At 38.7% G+C, this 25,374-nt stretch overlaps 1 protein-coding gene across 1 annotated transcript; it reads right to left on the bottom strand.

Annotated features, from left to right (window-relative positions):
- Nucleotides 1–528: 528 nt before the first annotated feature.
- On the bottom strand, nucleotides 529–24,721 carry ZNF326 (zinc finger protein 326). Its single transcript, XM_084290723.1, has 13 exons — nucleotides 24,620–24,721; nucleotides 24,049–24,123; nucleotides 17,919–18,045; nucleotides 15,471–15,876; nucleotides 12,608–12,806; nucleotides 10,757–10,791; nucleotides 9,745–9,832; nucleotides 9,152–9,266; nucleotides 7,567–7,714; nucleotides 7,108–7,207; nucleotides 5,666–5,796; nucleotides 4,678–4,773; nucleotides 529–1,259 (listed from the first exon to the last, which is right to left on the bottom strand). Exons 1-13 carry the CDS (start codon nucleotides 24,633–24,635, stop codon nucleotides 1,095–1,097), a joined length of 1,701 nt encoding a protein of 566 aa, XP_084146849.1. The 5' UTR covers nucleotides 24,636–24,721; the 3' UTR covers nucleotides 529–1,094.
- Between the last annotated feature and the right edge of the window lie 653 nt (nucleotides 24,722–25,374).

Raw genomic sequence — 25,374 nt, 5'->3', positions numbered from 1 at the left:
GATAGTTACAAATTAACACGAATATTCTCCAAAGGAAAGGTGCTCAAATCACACAAGAGATTTTTGAAAGAATTTCCCCATAATTTCTGAAAGAGACTGCATAGTTACTTCTATTAAACATTGCCACTTAGGGAAAAATGATGCAAATTACTTAGCTGTAGTTAGAAAAACTTACATCAAACATTTCCAGTTCCCATTAGTCAAAAGCTACATTAGAAGGAACTGAAAAAACACACTGCACTAAGAAATTTGTAAGACAGCCAGCAGTAAACAGCATGTACATATACTAAAAGTATACTTTCCCGGGCACAGCATAGAGGCTACAGTACCTTACGTCTGTCCTAGTAGATGTAGTCTGAATGTATCAAAAAAAAAAAAAAAAAAAACAACAAAAAAGAAGTAACGTGAGTTGCTAAGATGTAACTACAAGTTTTAAATAATCATAGCATCAATCAAGATTTGATTCAAAACAAATTTAGTAGTCACAGGGAAACACTTGAAATACTTAACCATAGACACTTTAAACAATAACATTTAAGTGTTTTATTGCTACAAATTGGTACATCTTATCACAAAAAGCTACAAGGCATACTATTACACATACTCTATTATACAGAGTGCAATGCAGTCCCCAAAACAGCCACACTCAACAGCACAATTTTTGAAGTTTACTCATTCCATATCGAGAGGTAAATATGATAAGCTTATGCTGTACAGCATTTAAAATATTTACCCCACAGACCAGCCTTTCTTTTCAATTGATTAGACCAAAAAACTATTATATCCAACTTTCAGTACACACACCAAAAAAATAGGATGCTTAAAAAAATATACAACACAATGTTTTAATCAGCTTTAACAGTCAGTTTGCTATAAAAAGCTCAACTAAAATAGTCTTAATTTCATTTTAAACAAAATCAGAAACACAGAGGAATTATATAAACAAGTTGTCCACAGAATGGAATGCATGCATAGGGTGGGGAATCTTCAACAACTCTCAAATGAGACTACTAAAGAGTCTTAGCCACTTTTGAGCAGAAATAAAAAGCTGTTTTGCCCCCCCCTCATTTGTTTTCATTTGTGTTTTCTTCCACTTAGTTATCTTCAGTGTGGTCTAAGGTGAAGTCAGTTTGTTCTTCAGTTTCTTCTTCCTCTTCTTCCTCCTCTTCTTCCTCACCTTCAGCTGGCTCATCAGCCTTGTCCTCTTCTTCTGTCTGCTGCTCCTGAGCCTGATCATTAATTTCAAATGGATTTTCACCCTGGAGGAGAAAACAGAAAACAAACATTTTAAATATTATTTTTTCAAACAGTACAAAATAATGTTTTTTTAATTCCAGTGACTGGAAAGCTCTTAGTTTGTAGTATCTACTGAGTCCAATCAACTCACTGCCAAATCAAAGCCATAGTTGCCACATATAAAGCCCCATGAATAAGGCAAAATTTTAAATTTAAGATACTGGTGTTTCGCTTTTTTAGAAGTAGACTCTCAAAGGTAAAGGCCAAGTATATAGAAAGCTGGTATAACAACTTATCAGAGACCTAGGGAAACAAGAAAACCCCAAATCTCACAGTTAAAATTCAGGCCACTTTTTAGGTGAACCACTAGTATGCAAGCACTGAGAGGCTACAGAGCACCAAGAATTACTTCACCCAATCTGTAACACTGTCCAACAGTGAAATACCAAGGATACCTATTAGCTCAGTAAACTGGCTCGCAAAAGAAAAGAGAATGCTTGAACCAGTTTAACTCCGGCATCAGTGGAAAGCATTGTGAAATAATAAGGTAAGCATCCAAAACTTACTTCAGCTGGTATTTGTGTAACTCTCCAAACTGTACTCATCTACTTCCCTTTCTGGATAGAAGTGAGAAAGACCTCGACTAAAAAGCCTCTGGTACTATCCTCCTTGGGATCAAGCAAGTATTTTCAATCACATTTGGGCACAGCAACAAGGATTTCCAAAGATGGGCACAGAAATAAATGGAGTTAAGAATACTCCACCTAGTTAGCTTCAAATACACGCTCAACAGTAAACAGAGTGAAAACAGTTACATTAAGATCTGTAAACTTTTAATGCTTTTTGTTAGCATTAGCTTTTCATTAGAAAATAGTATTGTTTCCTAGTACAAGAACAAAAACGTGGCTTGTATCTGTAACACATTCACAAGGATGTTAAAAGTACATCTATATATCTGATGCAAAAGGAAAAAACTAAAATACTCTTGTGTCTGGGCTAGGTATGATCATGAATTGCAGTTGAAGAATGTACTTCTGAAAGAACTACTTTCACACTCCCACAGACAACTCAACTGTTCCTGACTCCTGAGGACAAGCTACAGAAAAAAGATACTGTTAATTCCTGTGAGAACAGTATGCAACTTACAACTAACCTACAATAACTGGATTAAGCACACTATTTCTAGCTGAACAGATCTCTACACAATGATCACCCTCCTCCCTCTCCCCCCCCAAAAAAAAAAGATTTTTCCCCCTACTGTTTCTTCAGAGAAAAAAAGCATTTTAAGTTCTCAAACTAAGGCAAAAGTTACTACCCTCCAGGGAAGATCCTAATGATTGCACTCTTCTTCCCAATGATGTAGCATTTAACACATCCAACACAGAAACAATGTTGATGCTAGTTGATTTTGACAGCCACACTGGTACCATCTTCCTAGATGGCTTAAATATATATACACTCACACATCTATGGAGCATAAGAATGTAAGCAGTTAAGTATTTTATTCCCAAGAGATGCATCCTTTGAGCTCCTTGTCTCTAGAATATTTAAATTGCACTGAAAGCTTGAAACTAAAGTGGTGTTTACAGGCAAATGTGTTCATGATTCAAGTGACCCCAGAAACTAGCCTCAGTATTATTTGTAACAGGCCTAACAAACCTGATCCAAGATCCTGCAGTCTGCCTACCTCAGAGGTAAACTTCAGAATGCCTCCACTAATATATATGATAAACAGTCCTTCTGCTGAGTTTGTTTTATTTCATTTTGCACATATAGCAAGCAACCTGTGGAATAGTCTTCTACATGGAAAGAAGATTAAATCAAAGAACAGAAAAGATTTTCCATTAATTGTTAGGTAAAGGAGTAAGTCACATGTTGAGCTGTCACCCAGTTGAACCCAGTCACCAGACCCACCAGTGAGCTCCTGCTCACTGCTGCTGGGGAGAGCCCCACTGCAGGCACACCTGTGTCCTCCCAAGCCAAGGCCGCAGCATCAGCACCCAGGGCAGGCACCACTCCAAACCCTGACCGTGGCTCAGTGTGGAAAGGTGCTCCCTGAAGCCGTCCACTCTCCTGGGCGATGTGGGTTCTACACGTCCATCTGAAGACAACCCTACCAAAAAGCCCCCAAACTACCATTTCAGCCTCAGCTGAAAAAATGGCATTTTGCTCAAAAGTAGCCAAGGACTCTCCAAGACAATTATTGCTTGTCAGTTAGCTTACTCCAGACCAGAAGTCAGTCCACACCCCCAATTTTCCGTCAAACATTAGCCAGAGCGTTCAATCCTGAAATGCCTTACACTATGCAAAAGGCAGCAAATATCCCCAAAACTGCTTGCCTGGTATTTGCCAGAGCCAGGCAGTCAACACAGCCAGGACTCAGCCTGCCAGGTCCTCCCTGCTCCAAATTTCTTCTTTCCACTCTGCATATGCTGCATACACAAAGCCTTCTGAAAGAATGTTTTTTGTGTGTGTTTTTGTTTCCTCAAGCCAATCTGCCTATCATCTCAAAGCAACTGATTTTCAGCTGTCAGCAGGATTTTCTACTCTATTGAAAAACTGCAGGCACCAAATACATAGACTGGTTCATCACATACTGCATAAGAACTACTGACTCCTTTGGTCTGCAGTTGATTATGCATTAATTATGAGAGGGATTAGCATAACCAAGAAGCTAGATATATCTCACTGAGCAGGTGCTGCTAGAAGTGTATTGCATTTGGCAAATACCAATGGCAAGCATTCTGAAAATGGCAGTGACCTCCTTGTGAAGACAATCTTCAATTTTCCAACTAGCAAATGGCACATTTCCAATCCCCTTTTCACCAGTTTCCCACTAGGGGGCTGTAAAGGACAATGCACATGCATGCCATACCATAGGGAATACCAGCAGAGAGCTGAAAATAGTCAAATATTCTAAGCTGTGGTAGCTGGTAGTTGCCATCTTTTCTTAACAGATATAGAAGAGCTGTCTGAAACTGAATTATGCATCCAATTGTACATAATTCTGCAGAACATGACTAAATTCAACCTTTTAAATTACAATTAAATACTGCATTGGCTGCCACCTTGTCATATTTCTGCAATACAGTATTGCTTTTTCTGAAATCATCTATTGGTTAGGCACAGGGAAAATGTTACTACAGAAAGTCACGTCTGGCCCAGAAAAGGAAAAAATATTTTGCCAAAATGATTTCACATATTTCTCAAGCTGTGAATTTGTAACACAGGCTGCCACATCTTTTAAATTCTCTGACCATGACTAGTAATGTTGTAAGCTTCCACTGTCTGTATGCTGCCACGAATCCTAGAAATTCTATCAAACAGAATTAGACAAGTTGCATGTACAGTACTTTACAGTACAAAGTCACCTGCAGGAACCCTTGCTTCTAAACAAAGAATAACTCATTTGTAAAGTGTATTGTACTCTTCACATCTTACCTTCACATACAGCTCATACCGTGCCTTGACTATTGGATTATTCAAGATACTGGTAGCAGTAAGAACACTCTCCCTTTTTATTTGTTCTCTGTAGGCCTAAGAAACAGATGTAACAGTGAATAATTATTATACACCTATTCTGTCACATATTTGAATTCGTAGTCTGTTTCTGTAAGGAAAATAGTGAAAGTAATAATGCACAAAATGCTCATTCTTGGCATTCAATTTAGTTTATTACACAGCTAGAAGTTAAGTTTGATAGTGTTTATAGTTTGTTGCTTTAGTTTGATTAAGATATATATTCAGGTCTTGGTCATATAATGAACTACATATAACCATGCACTTATCTACTCCCACAGTTAACTGTTCTCACTTACAGATAATACCCATGCTTTTCCACAACTGCCTATGGTTCATGATTATAGAACTTCATTAAAAAAAAAACATTACTTTTGAAATCTTTTTTGTACTATGACAACTGGGATTTTTTTTTTCATTCATGCTATTCTTCTAATGTTGCTGGAAATGTTGGAAGATTATCATGAATTGTAATAGGATCCAATTCCATACTACTTCTAACTCTAAACTGCTCTCACTTTTCTTCATATTAAAAGGATAATAGTCAATCAAAGAAAGGATACCAATACTGTTAAATTGCTGGAAACATATATATTATGTTTTATGATTTGAGTAACAATCTTTCTGACACTTAATGGCAGCAAAATTCCCCTAAAATAAAAACAAAGTTATTCTTATTAACATTCTTGGAACTTACTATTGTTGGCTATGAAGCACACCACCTTTTATTCACTGTGGGGATTAAAGTGCCAGCTAGTTCATGAGACATTATGTTTACAGAGAACATTCTAGATATCTACAGAATAGTGTTGATAAGAATCTAGAAGTTATTTACACTGAGTACCACATTTCTCACCTACTATGAAACTATGCCTTTTTTAAATCTCTTTTTAAATATGTCATATCTTACTTGTTTTCCTTTTGTGTGATCAGGAGATTTTAAGTGCTGCTGAACGGAACTGTGTAATGCAGGAACATACACACTGCAAGCACTGCAATGAACAGTCTCAACTTTCATCATGTGGTCATCAGCAGTAACCCCTGCCAAAGAACATGCAACAAATCATTAACACAAAAAGTGTTAAACCAGGGGAACGGGAGAAAGGATTGGATGTTTTATACCAGTAAGTTAGAGCTCTCAATTGGTAAACATGTCAAACTGAATCACAGGGAATATTCACACAAATTCAGGCATCAGAACTAGGCTTGCTGAAGAGAATGTTGGTAGAGATTTTTTTTCACCTGATACTCCAATTCCTTCATTCCACAGACCATGTATGAGATTCAAGCACTTATGCTTGATGCCTGAGGTTATGATATACGAACACCTTACCTGCCTAAATAGAGGGAAATAAAACTGATGAACAAATCATAAATTGAATGTACAAAATGTCTACTATTTAAGATCTACAATGACCAATATTCTTAATAATATGCATTTTAATACAAGAACCAAACCTTAAATCAGTTTTTCACCAAAACAGCTGAATTAACTTCACCCCTCATAAGAGCACCTAATGTATTTCCTTGTCTCCCAATCCCTCAACACCAAGAAAAACTGTATGAATCCAATGTAAATCTGTTCCAAGTTCTAATGTTAGCTTCCCAACAGAGCATTCTGATCATAAAGGTAAACAGGCCCTCCTGTACTTTAGAAGAATACATAAAAATAACGTGAGACTGTTAAGATGTTGGCTACATCCATTAAGTAACTTTCAAAGTTTAAATTCAAGCAAATGCAATACTTAAATATATTTATTGTTTGAAGTAAAGGGACTCCAAAGATGTCTTTTCTGGCTCTAGTGCATTTTTTGAAAGCTCTCAAGCAAAGGATAAAGCAGAGGGATGTGGCACAAGAAGGTAGAGGGACACAAATGCCTTTAGAAAACAGTCTGTAGAGCAGCCAAGTGGGGAAAAAACAGTAAGTCAAGGCCAAGATGCATGTTGGGTAGCCATGGATTAGAAAGTGCTCCAAGTCCTCCTTTTGTCACAGCCTGCCTCAAAAACACAATTATCCCACTGATATCATCTAGCACCTTGACATCATATTAATCATTATCATGTTACCACTTTATTAAGTGATCTCTTTCAATCTAACTGCACCCACCTGTTGCCATTCCTCATGGCAACACTGAATAAGACTGTGGTGAGGCCTACATAATTCTATTTGTCAAGTACTTAGCAAAACATTATCTTGTGTTATGACAAGGCTACCTGGGCAGGAAATCTAAAGTTTGTTATCTCTGACTGTGCTTACATTTCACAGAACATCAAAAATGAGTCAAGGAACACAAACCAGGTAGAAAAAAGATGTGGAAACTGATCTCCATAGCATGCACTATCATTACTCACCTTCCATTATATCTTTTTCAACAGCTTGAGCGTTGTCTGTTTGGTTACTTGTCTGTTGCTTACGCATAGCTGTCTTCTTGAATTTATTTACCATACACTCCTACAGAGAATCAGAAAAAAGAAAGTGTAATGGCTGATGTTTGAGGGTTTATGTTACAATAGGAACCCATAGTTAAAATATTACTTGGAATAGCTCTATTCTGAAGAAAAGAGAGTAAAAATAAATAGCAATTAATTGGGCATTTAAGTCACTACTTTTAATTGTAACTGGGTGAAGTTACAGTTGTAACATTATTTTAATGACTATATTTGTCTCACTTTCAACAATACACACTGCACCAGAAGTCTTCTCCAAAAAGAATGATAATGAATTAAGCATATTTTGAAGACTAAATGATACTTTCTAATAACATCCTAATGTAAAAACATTAGATAACATTTAAAAATCCATTGTCTTACATGAAGAAACTCCATCACTACTTTGTCAAATTTGGTTTGCTTCTGGATGTGATCCAATGTTTCCTGGTGAGCTGCGCTCTCCAGATGGGACTCAATCTCTTTTTCTTCAAATGTTCGAAATTTGCAAAATGAGCAAGTAAATGCCATTCTAGGAAGAGAAATAAAATAAATAATATTACAATTAAAGAAACATTCTTCCCTCTCCCCTCAAAACAATGAGGACTTGACAAACCTAACCAGAAAATTAATAGGAAAAAAGTATTCCTTAAAGAAGCCTAAATGAAAAAAAAATCTACTACTTTACCATTAGGAAAGATACCTGCTACAAGAACCAAATAAAAAAGGCTAATCTGAGACTAGTAAGTTATCTATGCAGAAGAAAAACTACCAAAACCAGATGCTAGCTATTGTAAAACCATATTATTCAGTGTGTTTATCTATCATAGCTCTCCAATTTGTGTTATCTTTTGTAGTACTTACCAAAGTCAAGCCAATGATTTACTAAATACAGACTATTAAAAGAACTAACTCAAAGCTCGTTTTCCATACAAAAACTAAATCCTTACAAGGAAATGTGGCCTCCTCAGTACTACTGAGGCACTAACGCAACAATCATACACTGCATTCACATAAAGCAGAATAGTTTTGTACAGCCCCGGCCAACAGCCAGCTTGACTGTGGCAAAATTGAAGTTAGTTACAGAACTATCTACTTATTATTGCTACAAAATAACTCACCATACATACAAAAAAACAGAACCAGGTCAATTTCTAACAACTTAGCTCAGCCTGAATATGAATTTGTTTCACTAGATTACATATTTCAAAAGCAGTACCCTTCTAAGCTGCTTCTCAAGTGCGCACTGATACACTCGTCAGGGAGAACACGTAAGTAACCTGTGCATTTCCTGTGTGAATGTTGTGCAAATCATAGAATGATTTGGGTTGGAAGGGACCTTAGAGATCACCTAGTCCTAACAACCCTGCTACAGGCATGGACACCTCCTAGATCGGGCTTCTTAAAGCCCCATCCAACCTGGCCTTGAACACTTCCAATGATGCAACATCCACAATTTATCTGTGCAATCCCTTCCAGTGTCTCCATACCTTCAGAGTTAATTTCTTCCAAATATCTAATCTAAACCTACTCTTTTTTTTTTTTTTTTTTTTTTAACCTGTTACCCATTGTCCTATCACTACACTCCCTGATAGAGTCCCTTCCCCATCTTTCCTGTAGACCCCCTTCAATGCCTACAGACTGCTATAAGGTCATTATCAAGTTTTGCTGGAGCTCTCTTCTCTAGGCTAACTAATCCTAACTCTCTCAACCTCTTTGTAGAAGAGGTGCTCCATTCCCTGATGATCTTCACTGCTCTCCTTAGGACCCACTCCAACAGGTCCATGTCTTCCTTATGCTGCAGGTCCCAGAGCTGAACGTGCAAGGTGCTGTTTATTTCTGCTCATTTGTTCATTTATTTTTCTTTTGAAATCAGTCCGTAAGGGCCTTTCAGGAATGAAGGCATATTCTTACAAAACAAGGATAAAGCGGGAGAAAACCACACCACAAGACAAGTTATAACACAAACCTGTATCCGTCACCATATTTTTCGCTGTTTTTTTCCCTTCTACGCCTTTGCTTCTCTCTTCTGGCCTCAATTCGTCTCTTTTCTTCTTCTTCGCTTTTAACTTCTCCTTTGCCATCTTAAAACACAGAATGATTTTAAAGTGTTATATTCCCAAAAAGTCTAGCATTCCGGGCAGTGTTAGTCTTCCCTGTCTCTTCCACAAACACCTTTTATATAGTCACAAAACGCAGATCCTACACCAACATTGTTTTAAGGCTTATTTAAATGCCATAGAAGTTTTCTTTTGTTTTCCTCCATTAAAAATGACAAATTTAAATACCTGTTTCCAACAGGTAGGGGTCTAGATTACACGCATAAAAGAACGGAAATTCAGAATTAAAGCAAGTCCTATAACCACGTAACAAAGAAAACACACGACGGACATTACAAACAATTTTTTTCTCCACGGCCTAAATTCATAAGATTTGTTAAAAAGAGTCATGCTGTGCAATAATTATTAGAGTTCATACATACATGCATACTAAATCTATTCACCCAAAGTCATACAAATACGGTATCTGTAAAACCTTACCTGACAAAGCAAACTGACTTACCTCCAAAAGTCTGATACCCAAGATCATAAGCATCTCTTGTAAAGTCTTCATATATAACAACTGCACCACTCGTGTCCACTTCAATTTCCTAAGTCAAAACCACAAATTACAAATGGAAAAAACACAATGCCATCCTACATCCAGCAAACAACATGAATTATTTCCACTAATTTGTTACCTGCTATTTTTAATCAAATATAACAATAGATGAAAGTGAAATGAGCAACCACAAAAGGCTCAATGTAAAACTACCACAAACTATGCATTTATCTTTCATGCCAGAATATCTTTATAAACTAGTTTCAAAGTCAAAATTCTCACTGTCTTCTACATAAACCTTCTGATTGCCAATTCAGACTTTTAAATACTTCCTTGGGAATGCATTAATACTTCCACTCAACGACAAGGGAAAAACATTTCAGTCTCTTAACATGGAATGAGGATATATACAAGCTTAGCTTAATCTCATTCTTGCATGCTGTTGGCAACTAATCTTTCTGCAGGTGGGAACTAGTCTTTGCACCTTAACAGAAAACATCTGTTAACAACGATTCTGTTTCCATTTACCTTCTCCCCTTAATGTTACTGACATCTCATCTATCCATTCTCCCTCATTGCTGTAATTTCCCTGTCATTTTATACTTCATTTCTCAACCCACCCAAGCCAAAGGTCATTGGTATGTGAAATCAAGTTGTCTGCCTATGAAGATGTGAGAAGTGTTCACGTGACAGCTGTGTATTACAAAAATAGTCGGTAGGTGTACAAACACACTTTAAAGTTCCCTTTCCAGACTACTTGCACAAGCTACCCCTTTCACTTGAAGTCAGCGAGATTTCAAACTGCCACTAAAATAAGACAGTTTCAAATAAAAAGGAAAAAAAAAATCAAGTTTGCAAAGAAACTTACATAGTTAAGCCTTAGTTTTTGTACCTCTAACTTTATCATTTGTCTTAAAGTATACCATCCAAATTGTGAAAGAATCAAGCATTTTCTAGTTCTTAGAGTCTTTACCTCTATCGTGGAATCCTGGAAAGATGACTTCATGTCTATAAGCATAAAATAAGGAAGAAATAAGTAATACAAAAATGCTGTTTAATATTACTGTCTATTAATTTTAGAGCAATAAAATATTCAGGAAAAAAGTCAACTTATTCTGCACCTAACACAGTCTAGATCTACAATTTATCATATTTTAATAATAACCCTGAAAGCAAAATCAGGTATTCTTAGGAATATAAGCTAACCAGTCTTTCAAAAACAATCATTGGTATCTAACTCCACAAAACAAAGAAGTCATGACTAAAAAGGACAGTCATGACTTTTTGAGATAGATGAGACAATAAAAACGATAAAAAGACATTTCGAGATATATTGCTCATTGTGTACACCCACATTCTCCTGTTAGTTGATACCCACTTCTTAGTTTTCAAGTACACAATACCACTTAGAGCATCTTTCAGTTCAAGTCTTGGAAAATTGTACCAAGCCACTCAGTCTTCCCCCACACCCATGTCAGAACCACAGAACAAGTTGATTTTAGTGCATTCTAGTAGGTACCACCTACTCCATTAACATAGCTTCAATCTTACATGGTATATAACACTCCTTGGGTTGTGGAAATTAGTGAATGGAAACAAATAATGTGCTAGAACTGCTCTATCTGAAGGTAGGTTAGGAAAGTAGAATCTATAAAAAATACTGAGAACAGCTAAGAGAAGAAACCATTGACATGCAAGTCTTTTGAGATATTTGGATGTGTATTTTATGGACCTATTTCACAACACCAAAATTAGCAAGTCCAATATTACAGTCCCTGTACAAAATGCAAATTAATCTGTTCTATACGCCCACTTGTTGAAAATTTTATCTTAGCTTTGAATTCAAAACTAACAGCTTTTTAATATAAAATAGAGCAAGTAAGAACCATAAATCATAGTTTCTCCCAAATTTGCACACTTACCTTGCTAGCTTTGAGCTTAAATGATTTTAAACATTTTTCAGGTGTGATTTATAACAAAACTATATAAAACACTGCAGAGAGAAATCACTGAGAAAGCTACAAACGCAAAACCAAAATTCACCCACTGCACATGCTGTTGCTAATACTTCAAGTGAAATTTACATTGCCTCAAAGCAAGTAACTTATTCAAACCATATTAGCAAGTTTTCTACCTTCGACTTTTGGCTGCAATACAATAATTATTAGAGTTCTAGGACATCTTCAAGGAAACTACAAAAGTCAAGTGTCGCTAATGCTTTGTAATTTATATTTCCAGTTTATCATCTTTACAGTTCTTGCCTTCACTACAGAATTTCACTTACAAGAGCAACTCTTGTCTACCCTCCACTGTTGAAGAACAATTTTCCACTGTTTTCTTATTTCACCTTCCCCTCTCTCTCCTCTTCATCCACACTTTATGCCTTTATTGTAGCTGCACTACAGTTGATGCTCTATATCATCCATATATCAAGGTCTTTGGGCAACCAGGCCCAGTCTCATACAGGTGCACATTTTAAGGTGTGTCAGGCATCACCAATTAACAGAACACAAAATCTGAAAATATTTTCAGTGGTAAAAATTTGCACCCATGAAGTATCTTTATAAAGAAGTCTAGATGAAGCAGTTCTCAGCAGTACATATTTAAACACATCAAAATGTCCACTTTCATTCAGCAAGTTATCTTTGCAGTAGAAGAGCTAGAAGAGTAGAAAAATAATTTCAAAAGGTCTGTTATAGACTACTTCGAAGGTAGAAAATAAAAAGTTACAACAGCACAGTCTTTTTTCTAAATATTAAAACTAAACTCCAAATTAATTTTAAAAAATAGCAATTTTAACTTAATTTTGGCACTTTTTACTTACTAGGTGATTTTTTCTGAGTCAGCTTCAAAATAGGTTTTGTCATTTTGGGTTTCTTGATAAACGTCCCACCAGGTTTGTTGTACGGCTGCGGTATCATTTTTCTTTTTATTCCTCTTGCAGCAACTGCTGCAGGACTGGGTTTGTTATGATAGTCAACAACAATTCCAGGTCTGTGCATTCCTCCAAAGTCTCCCATATGCTGGAAATTTGGGAAATCAAGAAAAAGGTATTAGTATATGACATCAATAGAAATACAACAATTACTCGGCACAAGTGTTTATTTTAAAATGTTACTCTATACTAAACTCTGCATTCTGGAACAAAATGCAGGGGAAATTTAAGTTCCCAGTTTTGATGTTTTGTGCAATGGTTTTGTGGGTGTCCAGTAGAACACACATGTATAAACCATGTTTCTGCTTATTCAGAGCCATTGTCCAGATGATGAACATGCCTGTCAAAGCTCAATCTCAGCCTAACATTTTGGCTCCTCTCTTCAGATTCTCCACATGATAAATGACTTTCCCCTTGGTGAAAAAACAGAGCTAACCAAACTACTTTTTCCTACACTCTAGTTAGCAGCCGAGAGAGAAAGAGAGAGAGACTTCTTTACTCTAAATTATTAGCAGTGATTTGAAAACTGAATAAAGAAAGTTGTTCAGTGTGAGGCAGTGATTAACTGAAGGCAGCTCAGTCTGTCTTTTACTAATTATTCCAGGACAATGCACAACAGTGAATTCAGAAGTTGGGCTTGGAGGGTCTAATAAAAAAACATCAGCAACAGGAATGAAAATTCACTTGAAAGACTACATCCTTCTGTTACATCTGAAGTGCTGTACAGACATTGGTGGACACTTATTTATGAAAGCAACCTCTGAAGGCATGGAATAAATGAGTAATCTGAAGAGGGAGAACTTAGGTAGCTGCATTTTTTTTTTCAAAGCACCAACACATTTCTTAATATTAGCTCAATTATTTGATTAATAAAGGTCAGAAGACAGCCCACTAACTGGATGGATGAATTGGATAAGCAGAAATATTTGAATCACCGTGAGAAGAGAATTAGCACTACACTATCAAAGAACATGAAAATAACTTCAAAATACTTTTCACAAAAGGGATACCCGTTTTATTAGCAGATTTTATATGACAGACTGAATGCATCAAAACAGGCACTTTGCTTAATCAAAAGTCCATGCACAAGATCTCCACATTAATTAACTTAGTTGAGACAGTTACAGAACTACCTAGCATGTACATTTACATTGTATGTCTATAAATTTGGAACAAAGTAGGCACTTGAATAGTTTCAAGTACTTTTTTAAAAACAGTATCTATTAAAGGTGCAATGCATTTTAAGTATGGTAAGTACTTTAGCCTTTATGTAATAAAGGATAACGTAAAAGACTAAAAAGATTTCAAAAGCAAAAATAGAACAGAAATAAGGCTACTTGGTCACCATTTTGCACAAAACTTTCAGATCCAAATGAGTTCTGAAAGGATGGCATCCAAGCTTAAGAATCAAACACTTTCAGCTTTACAAGCAGAGAAATATAAAGATTAGACTATTTCTAATACCGTGCTACATGCTAGCTAGTAGCCATGTGTAAATCTGAGCTAAAATTTGAATATGACAACTACAGTATTCAAGAATGCTCCAAAGTAGACCTTCTGAAACAAGACCACCAGACAATTAGGCACTTAAAAGACCCAGAAAAAAAAAAAAAAGATCTTCATCTAGACTTCAAGCTACAAGCAAGTTGTATGGTTTAACATTAAAGAATTGCTTCCCAAAGAGATATGGCACACTTAGGAATTTTAAAAGTTAAGTAGTACCTAGAGGCATAGGCGGAAAAGCGTTCACTGAACTCTTCGCAATTAAAAAAAAATCAGAATTGGGATTATAAAACCAAAGTAAAGGGACACCATCAACTTAAAGTTAGTGCGTCTGTCAGGATTATTTTTTATTCTCTTCTGTTGTATTTTTTCCCTAGCTCATTAAACATTACGCACTACTTCTCCAAACTGTCATCTACTATTTTGTGTCCAGTTAATTTGGACAGTTTTTACATCCTACACTGGAAAGGAATCCACTGAAAACGAGGTAGAAGATATGTCACCAAAACAAAATGAATACAAGTCATAGGGTTAGACACATTACCAGGAAATCAATCTGAAGTTTGCGAAAGAACTTGATTTCAAGTTGATGATGTCCCTTTAGTTGTGCTTTAATTTTAAATACGAATCACTATAAGTGCTAGCCACCTACCTTTGCAAATTCCTCCCCATCACTCTTTCAATACACAAGTCAGAGTAAGAACTAAGTTTAAGAGAAGACTTGATGTTTGATAAAGCATCTGTTGAACATACTAAAGAATTAGCTGAAGTTTTACCTTTGCAGGAAACGAAAGCTGCTCTGGCATTCACAACCGGGTTTTATTTTTTTGCATATACATTGCACCTTTAACCTACTAAAAACTTCAAATGGCTTTGAATTAAACTTTCACAATATTCAAGAATTTCCCCACCAGCAATGAGGATGCTAGTGCTTACAAGGAAAAATGCAAGTCCTTTTAATCCCTTTTAGACCAAACCTATTACTTTTATCGTCGCCTTTCAAACAAAAGGAGAGATTTAACAAACCTTATCAACTAGTCTTCTATTACTCATTACTTTCAAGAGCGAAAGAGAGACTGCATTCTACTTGAAGACAGCTTCAAGGGGGTAAACAACATTGTCAACCATGATAGTTTGCTTGGACAAAAAAACACACTGTACTGAACAGTGTATTAATTTTAAAGCAGTGGTCTTGAAAGGGTTTAAAAGAGTGTCTAGTGAAAAGAATCTGAAAAGATTCTGTACTTACTCCTCGGCCTCGGCCTCTGCCTGTTGATGGTCCTCCAAAAGCATCATAGTTTCTGCTTCCAAATCCACTTTCAGGATAAGCAGGCGTTCCTCTCCCCCGAGAGCCTACAGGTGCAGGCTTCATATGGGGTGAAGAAAAACTGCTGTAGGAAGAGTAACTCTCTCTTCCTCTGTCCTCCATAAACCCAGGCCTCAATTTTGAACGGGAGTAAGGTGCTTCCCAGCTAGACCCGCCCTGGTTTCTACCTCCGAAAGAGTCAAGGCTATTCCGGTAGGAGTTGTCAAATCGACCACCATAACTACCTCCGAAGCGGCTTTGTTCGGGTTCATTATAACCATAGCCAGATCTGTACAGATCTCGCCCACCCAGAGAAGACCCGGAGTCGTAAGACTCATAAGGTCCAAACCTGGAAAAGTTGCACAGTGAGGAGAAAAAAAAGTAAGCTTACTAATGTTATACATTTCAAAAAGACATGTTATCAGTTGACATTTATCAACTAAAATCAATTTATTACTATACTGGTCGGTACAGTTGTGTTATTGTTTAATCTTGATTAGGGCTGGGCAAATGACACTATGACCAGATAGAAAGCTATCTGAGCCATTTTTTCTACAAACAATTCTAAAGTTCAGTATGCCTGAACTTTGGTCAATTAAAATTTTCAGCAACATTTACTAAATTATTAGAGCCCAGCCCTAGTCTGACGAAAATAATGACCTGCAGACATTCACAGGCTAGTCAAACTCTCCTTTCTTCAAAATCATGCCCTCATATTTTAACAGTTAAACAGCAGTTAAAAGGCGGCTTAGTTCTCAACTGAGAGTAAAAAAATAAAATAATTTTTAGTGGTACAGTTGTGTCTTAAACACCCCAGAATTCTAAAGGAAAACATAAGTGCTCTTCCATGCAAGTTTATACTTTTTGGAAATCATCTTCCCTGTGATATTCAGTCACCCAATCAGAGATCATGATCTTCAATGCACATGTATCGTTTCCTTGCAGACCATGAAGTCTAGCAACTCCAGATTTTGAAAATCTATCTCAATACACGCAGAATGGAAACAAAAACAGTCCTTAAAGTTTCTAAGTATAGTAACAAGGAGCTGAAATCTTTAGCTATTTATGAGTCTGATTTACGTTAGCAGGAGTCAGGCTGGAAATCCGTCAGTATGTGTACACAATTGGAAGGGAAACACATTAGTGTCCCTACAGGGTTATAATAGGTGATTAAGCAGGAATTGGGAAAGACAGCCCCTTGATAAAATATAAACTAGAACAGACTCAAAGTTCTGCCTGGATCTATAGTAAATTGAATGCCTTCATTTTAAAATACATTTAGTCTTGGAAGACCGAGAAGTAAACAGAAAATAGTGCTACCTAAAGGAGTCCATGCATAATATTAACATTACATGGCAAGAGACATTTCTGTGTTCAAGTAGTCATTCAAACTCAATCATATGCAGATTACTGTATGGTAGGTACAGCTCGTTCCTCAATCTCTGCTCAGTCTTTTAAGTCAATCTTATTTTCATCATTAAACAAATTATAATGAACTAAAATGTTTAACAGACCCATGCAGCAAAACACAACATTTCTCCAGCCTCCCTACTTAGTTCTGTCCTCGCCCAGTGGCACTACAGTGACTACGAACAAGAACCATACAGTAGTCTGGCTACAGCCAGACAAGAATTCAAGGGCGCACACAAGAAAACCATCAGATTATCCAAGTTTTCTTCATGTTTCATTTCCTCCAAGATAGAATCACTACTCTGAAACGCATACTACTTCAAATGTGATATTAAAAGATAAATCAAATCAGCTGTTCCTTACTGCTTTTATCTGAAAGAGCAACAGGAATAATATCCTAGCATTAAATACACAACTTTAAGACCACTGCATCAGAAATTTTACTTTTAGACTAATCCATCTTGCAAAGCAGCCCAGAACATGCACACAATTTTTAGTGTAATCAGTACCTGCCAAAGAAATAATCTGGACATGACTTTCAGATTCAATAGGAAGACCATTTAAGCACTGCACATTCAAAGCAAAGAGCACATACCCTAAATGTTCCTTGAAAACGGAATGTTGATAGATTCAGTCTAAGCCACTAAGCCAATTAGGTCTAGTCTGCTATGTCAGAAACAGTATGTCAGGCCAATCAGTTATAAATTACTAACCGTTACCAAAAAATAAAACTTGATCCATTTTCAGTCACAGATGTATTGTTTCAGTGTCAAACTTTTCCACAAAAACGCTAATTGTTACAATAATCTAGCTTTTACAGTTTAAGATTTGCCAGTCGTTAATGAACATGAAGACTCAGAACAAAAGTGTTCATACAAAATCATAACAACATGCCTCAGGAACACTTAAGTTAGAAAACAGAATGATTGAAACTTAAATAGTATTTGATCAATTCTTGGGACAACTGAAGGATTATTTTACCTGTTACCACCACCACCACCTCCTCCGCCTCCACCTCCATGACTCTCCATCCCATAGGATTGGTTAAGGTAAGAGTCCATGGATCGTGGGCCACCATAGCCTCCATGCCCATAATCACGGTCCATGTCTAAAAAAGAGCAGAAAAATGTTTATAAAGAAAGCAAGAGAGAAGTCCCATTAAGCATTCTAGCTTAAATTCTTAAGTAAAATGTTTAACCTGCCACAGAGCTTACAAACAAAATACAGCACTCTCAGTTCTGAATCAATTTCAACAATGTGCTGAGGGAAACCATGTGTCTTTGTCATCATCAGAGAACCTCTTAATTGAAATGAAGATGACATTTTTTGTCAGTAATGGACAGGTCAGGATTATTGTTCTGTCAGCTGGAATTCAGACGCAGGTTAAGACAACTAAATGGAAAAAACCTGACGTGGAGCATCAGAAGTTAGTGAAGAATGATGACCACTTCCTCCCTTTGATAACACACACAGTTCAGACACCTGGCTATAACAATGCCACAAAAAAATGTTCAGAAGTTGACAGAGACACTGCTTCAAGGTTACAGCTCATGTCACGCTGCAATGCAGACGCTGCATACAGGCTCCAATCTAACTCTCCCTTCTAGCACCAACAGAAAACCACCACAGCACCACTGAGTTGCAGGTGACCAACTCTGCTAAGAGGGTGGTACCTCATTGCTGAACTGATGTCACTTCATGACACCTTTGTATCTTGTAAAGAAGTCTGCCAAAAGAACCAAGTGCTCCTCAACACTCTAAGTCCTATATAGAAGTATGGTTAAAATAACCACACAAAAATTCAAAGCTCTAAGACAACAATGTAGATCTGCATAATGAACATGAGCCACAGCCTTTCTGTAAGGTGCACGCTTTGCACCTCATCAGCATTCTAGTGATGATCACTGTTTCCCAGGACTGGCCAACACTAATTTCTGGGTAACAGAAAGCAAGCCTGTCAAGTCAAGCCTCATTAAAAAGTAAGGTAGAAAAGGAAAATCAGTGAACCCAGAAAGAATAAAAATATAACCACACAAAGACTTATCCACTATTTCCTACATTCCAAAGAAAATCCCAAGACTTCTCCAGAACAGGCAATAAGCCCACTCAAAGTAATAAAATATTTCCCATTTAACAAAATATAGTACCTCTGTGTGCCTATCAGTTTTGTAGAAAATAAGTACATGTATATACGTTATTTCCCATTTGTAACTGCTTTTTGTTAGACCAGACAGTCATTGTAATTTACTTTCTTTATCTGCAAGGAAAACTGCAAATGGTACTTAGCTGAGTATTTCACTGTTACGGGTGTCCCTAGCAAGCCTGAATAGAATCTCCAAATAAGATTTGCTGGTTTGTTTGTTCTCCTTTTAGTGATCATAGGTACTTCCTAAGAAGTTGAGGATGATACTTCTAGAACTTGGAAGTTGCACTGCATCTTCCCATATTTGGGATGTACAATAAGATTGAGCAAAGTAGGAAAAAAACTCTCAAAATACTAATCATGTAGCATCACATGATATCAGTCTAAACTCCAGGATGTTACTCCTTAAAGAACTTGCTGAACCTTCTAATATGAAGATCTCATATTCCTCTCTGGTGTGACTGATCTACTTCCTTACATTTAGGGCAATACCCTGAAGACTGTCCACATAAAGATATGGGCATGTAAGAAAAAAAAAGTCAGTAATTTTTGCAAAGCTTTTTAAGTTCAGCTGATCCTGTGTTCAATCTCAGATCCAAAGTTTTTTTTTTTTTTTTTAAGTGCAGTTTATCAAATCCGAAGACACTGACATCTTGAAAACAGCCTGAAGGGGACCAATAATTCACCTCAGTTTATCCTGCTCCCTATCATCTACAGTCTCTCTGATGGCACAAAGGTAATTAGGTTAAGCAGGCTAATCACATCATTCAACATGGAAGAACAAAACGCATTGTCAAGATCACTGCCAACACAATCTGACTAGTACAGTGAGTGACCAGTGTGGGGAGGGAACACCACCAACTTTTACATTCACATGAAAAAAAATATTCCAAAAAATTATTTGAAGCTATGCTTCAAACCAAGGTGATTTTTTTTTTTCCTAAAAATTTCAGCACAAAAGCAAACATTGAAATGTGCTTCCCAGGACAGCATCTGATGTCTGTTTCTATTCAATGCTCCCTTTACTCATCCAAGGTTCATCCTACCCTTGGATCAGCAAGGATATCTGTACCATCAGCAGTGTGGCTGCCATTCCCCAAATGGGCAATTCCTGTTCCCTAACTGACCAATTTACTCCTCCTGCCCAGGCTCGCTGCACTGCATTTCCCTACACTGTAGTATGCTCCTCTTGGAAAAAGATTTAACAGAGGGACACAAAAGCTACAAAGTGACAGACTATTACATGGGTGGTTTTGTACTACAAGAAACTGGAGGTAGCAAACAAAACTTTCAAAAAAAAGCTTAAAAATTAACTGGATGCTTTTTCGCAATAGATATCCAAGTCCCAGCACTGCCCTGTGACAAGAAGTTACTAAAAACCTACATGGATTTAAGAAAGGACTTGGTTAAATCCACTGACAAGACATTCAAAGGATGTCAAACACTAAGACTTTGGCTGCAGTTCAGAAAATCCCTAACCTACTAATCAGCCAAAACATTTAAATATACCAAAGGGGCCCTCATACTATTCCTTCCACACCCCCAAATGGACAGTGTGACACATAGGAGGCAAGGTGGGAAACAGAAGCATCTGAGACCTGACCTAATAAAGTTGGTTTTACCATCACCTTCCAGCTTCATCACTGACTGTTCCAGACTGCTGGGCAGTAACCTACTGTCCAAACCACTGGCCTCCCACTTGATCTTTTCACCAGCTGTAAACTTAATAAAAAATTTACAGACTTTATGAATCATGACCAGCACTTGATAAAGATACTGCATTCAAATAACCAGTGTAATATTTCTTCAGGTAGAGCTTTTCTTTACTTTGCAAGTCTGTTCTCCAGATAGGCTTTATTCTAAAAGGGGAAAAGAGAAAATAAATGTACAAGGCAATAAGCATTCACCGAATATACCTGAATGAGAATCACTTGCACAGATTTAATTATTACAGTCTCACAGTAAATAGCCTATTAGTTCCCAAACCTGACAACCAACATGAAAACCTATTTGTGCTGGCCTCTTTCACACTTCTGATTCTTCTTCTACTCACTAAAGCCAGAGACAGACGTGGAGCATAAAAAAAAAAAAAAAGCTGCATCTGCACAAAACAACTTTCTCAGCCTATAGCCTGCTCCCCGTTCACTTCTGTTAGCTCGGGCCGTCATTGCTGGTGGAGATGCACAGAAGCTGACTGCGTACAGCACTCAAACTAAATGTGAAAATATTTCACACGCTAAGAGAATGTGTACTCAAATGCTAAGAAAAAAACAGCTAGGAATTGCATTGCACTGCTTCAAATGGAAAACAACTGAGAAATTTGGTACTTCTGTCTCACTTAAGTTTAAAAAGTAACTGTTTAGCAAAGAAACCTTTGAAGAAGTATTCTGTGTATCTATAAACACTTCAGAGAGGAAAAAAAAAAATGGTTCATTGTTGCTCCTGAAGTTTAAAAAGAAACCAAATCTTTGACACAGTTGAGGTATCTGAAATAGCGTTTGTTAGAGGAATAAATCAGGTTTTGGTATCTGCAGCTTCTTGCACACAGTGTTGATGAACGAGCTGCTGAACTAAAGTACAGAAACAGAACAGAGAAGAATTATTCCATTTTCCATTTCTAAACCGTATCTAAATGCTCTCGGAGTAAGGGAGAAAAGTTATGATAAAGGGGAAAAAATATATTAACCTTAAAATCAAAAAGCATAGGCCACTAAAAGAAGAGATCAACTTACACATTAAAATGTTCACTTATATGCATTCCTGAAGTTTAACGACAACAAAAAATGTCTGATCTAGCAGAGAGATCACTTAAAATTGCTGCAAGATGACACCTCATTATAAAGTAATGAAAAATCTGTTTTCCTTAGGAAAGAACTAAGAACTTAAACATGTAGTAGATAAGAATCAGGTTCCCTTGGTACAGAGGACTCTATGAGACACACTTTTAAAGAAAAAAATTAAGATTAGAAGGCATTGAAAACATTCACAGCACAAGAAGTTAAATCATTTCCAATAGCGTTCCCCACAAGGAACATGTAAGAAGCCTAGGAGGATGAAAGAAAGGAGAAAGATCTTACATTAATGAATCATGAATATAAAAATTAAAGCTTTAGTAAAACGTAATATCAATCTCAAAATAATTAAAAAAAACACAGAATTAGAGGCTTGAAACAAGCTATAATTGCCTAGAGTATTTTTCATTTGTAATTTATAACAACAAACTTCAGGATCCATTGTGCAACTGTAAGCTGCATTTTTTCCAGACACATTGTATTTTTCATAGAATTTATGCCTGCTTTAAAGATCCCAACTTTGTCAATAGATACAGAAGATTTAATGCATTGAGTCCCATGCAAAACAAGGCACCAATCCAACAACTAAATGAATTTTAGGAGTTGCAGCAAAAGCCATTTTCCTTTCCAAGTTAAATGGACATGGTTACAGTAACCAAAACCTCAATATATTGTCACAAAGTTTATTCTACAGGCTACATCATCTGGCCTCAAACCAAGCCATGAGCAAGGGACAACGGTGGAATCACAGCCATCATCAGCCATCCAACAAAAAGCACGCTTCAAACTGGCTAAAAATTTCCAACAGGAAGAACTTAGCCAAGAACCGGGCAAAGAAGAAAACGCTCAACATTCATCCTCTGTTGCCATCTACTGGACCCCTACAAAATAGCCTTTAGCCCACTGTACAGGATCAGGGCAAGACAAAGGCTCGTTCATTACTTACTAACATACATGCAATGCACAAACATTAATGTCAAGTGTTTCAAGCTGCAAACATCATAATTAAACTTGTTGTGAATAAATATAAGTAACAAAAAACAATTATCACAGATTCTTACAGAGGTACATGAAAGTAATAGTTTAACTGTACAATATGTTTCATCATTAACTTATCATAAGATGAGCCTAGTTTCATTTTAATACTGCTGTCATCAGATATTAGAAAAACAGGTTCTGGTTATTGACTCCAGTTAACATTCCAGTAAGAATTTAAATTACAACTTAAGAAGAACCTTTTCTACTAAATACATAAAGGACATTTATTTAGAAATCAATATAGAAGATTTAAAAAAACAAAAACAAGTTCAGAGTTTTTACTATGAAGAAAAATAAATCCAGAACACTATTGTTGGCAAAAGAGCTAAGACTCAAGGATTGTATCATGAAAACAGTCATACTGCAATCGCAGATGCTTCTGTAATCCATGTTATTTCCACGTAACAGCCAGCAAGTGTATGAAGAGATCCAATAGCAAATATTTATTTGGTCACATCTGTAAATAAAGCTTAGGTACAGTTTATTGTAAAAGTTTTATATTGATACATCAACGACCTTTTGGTACTTGTTTGCATGCTGGCAAGAGATTTCAAAACATTTCTTGAGTCTTGCTAAGTTTATAGCCTTACCCATAAAATCCATATTCTTTTCAGTTGCAGGTATTTTAATAGCACATAAACAAAAGCTAACATTTACTCTATCACATTTATTTTTATGCTTTGTATATTCCTTCCCACACCCTTACTTAAAGTCAGTTACAAAAGAAAATCTAGGTTCTTCTTTTCCCATGCCCGCGTGAGAGGGAAACATCCTCTGACCTCGTTTCTGCTGCTTTCTTTTCAATCTAAGCAGCACGAATTGAATATAGCATAGTCCATGAGAAAATAAAAATACCGATGTATGCAAAGAGCAACATCGTAAGTGAAGCCTGCGTTCCCTCCCATCCCTGCTCCTCCAACACCTCATCGTTCTGCCTCGGACCGTGCAGGAGCTCATGTTGACATGCCCAAGGTGAGAACGCAGTCTCACTCCCCGCCAGTTACAACTCCTCCAGAACACAACACGTGCAGCCACACCGCGTTACGTACTTTCAACACCCCTTTTTAACATCTTTGGCAACACTGACTGCTCAGCCCCAACGCTTTTTTTAGAGGTTAGACGTATTTATAGCTCATACCTGAGACTGACCCACTGGGCATGTTCACACCACAATGCATGGGGGTATCTGGGAACCTCCAATCTCTGTCTTCAGCTGGAGAGGATGGGTCAGTGAGAATGACTTAGTGCTTTGCGAGAGCTCGCGGGGAGACACCGGGAGCCGCGCCGACAGGCGGCTCTCGCTGCTGGCGGCTCTCCTGGCACGACCCCTCACGGAGCTCGCCCCGAGCTCCCCCCGGCCCTGCCCGCGCCGCCGCCGCCGCCCCCCCCCGCCGCCACCACCACCGCCACCGCCGCCGCCTCCCCCTCGCCCCCCGCTCTCCCCGCGCCCCCCGGGCGCCTCAGCTCGCCCCCCGCCCCTCCCGCCCGCCCGCCCGCCCGGCCCCGGGAGGGCCCCTCGGGCCCCTCCGCGCTCCTCAGCCCTCCTCCCGCGCAGCCCGCCCGCCGCCGGCCGCCACCGCAGCTTCCCCGGCCCAGGAGGGGCGGCGAGGAGGAGGACGAGGAGGTGCGTGCAGGGAAGGGGGGGATGGGGGGCGCCCTGCGCGCAGAGAGGCGGCCGCGGCCGTGCGGGGCGGCGGCTGGGGGCTCACCTTCCCCGTAGTCCATGATGGCGGCAGGCCCCGCTCCCGGCGGCTGGCGGCCGCGGCTGGCAATGGCGCCCTCCGCCACAACGCGGCCAGGCGGAGCCTGCGCGCCGCCGGGGAGCGCGCCGATTGGCCCGGCCGCCGCGTCACGTGAGCGGCGCGGCCCGAAGGGAGAAAGGGGCCGCGGCCGCCCGAAGCGCCGGCGCCCGGTGCCCGGATCGGCGGGGTCACGAGGAGGGAGGCTGCGCGGCGGCCATGTTAGGTGCTGGCAGCCGCCATTTTGCGTCATGGCAGCGGGCCTTATCTCGCTTGAAGGCGCCGCGGGGTTATCAGCGGTGAAACAGCCGCGTCCTCGCCGCGCCTTCTGTAGTCCCAACGCTTTCTGTCGCCCCACACGCCCTTTGGCCCCGGTGAAAGCAAAAACAGCAAACGCTGCTCTCGGTACACGAGGACCACAACGTGCCCTTACCCTGAGCTGAAGGCCAGGCAGTGCTTGGCAGGGGCGAGTCCCCGCGGCTCCGCGGTGAGGAGCCTCGTCCCGTGCCAGCCCAGCACAGGGGCTGCTGCTGCTTTGTGCGAGCATGTGGCTGTGCCCATCTCCTGCATGGCTGTGCTAGGGCAGCAGCTCGGTGGTGTTATGCAGAGGAGCTACTTGCACTGCCCCCTCGTCAAGGCTGCTGACATGGCAGCACTGCCCTCGTGCCCACACCGGCCCTTTGGGCTGCCCCGGGGCCTTGCCAGGAGGAGCATCGCAGATAGCT

Source organism: Netta rufina (genome assembly GCF_964035555.1).
Source record: "Netta rufina genome assembly, chromosome: 8".
NCBI lineage: Eukaryota > Metazoa > Chordata > Aves > Anseriformes > Anatidae > Netta > Netta rufina.
The sequence above is the reverse complement of the archived record's forward strand: the minus strand, read 5'-3'. Positions and strand labels throughout refer to the sequence as shown.

Bases quoted from the DNA above. Each gene is read 5' to 3' on its own strand.
- ZNF326 (XM_084290723.1), bottom strand. The intron at 7,715-9,151 runs GTTTGTGTTATA...TTCTCTTCCTAG, and splicing joins AAATATGGTGACGGATACAG to AATGGCATTTACTTGCTCAT. The intron at 5,797-7,107 runs GTGAGTAATGAT...GTTCTTTGGCAG, and splicing joins TGAAAAAGATATAATGGAAG to GGGTTACTGCTGATGACCAC.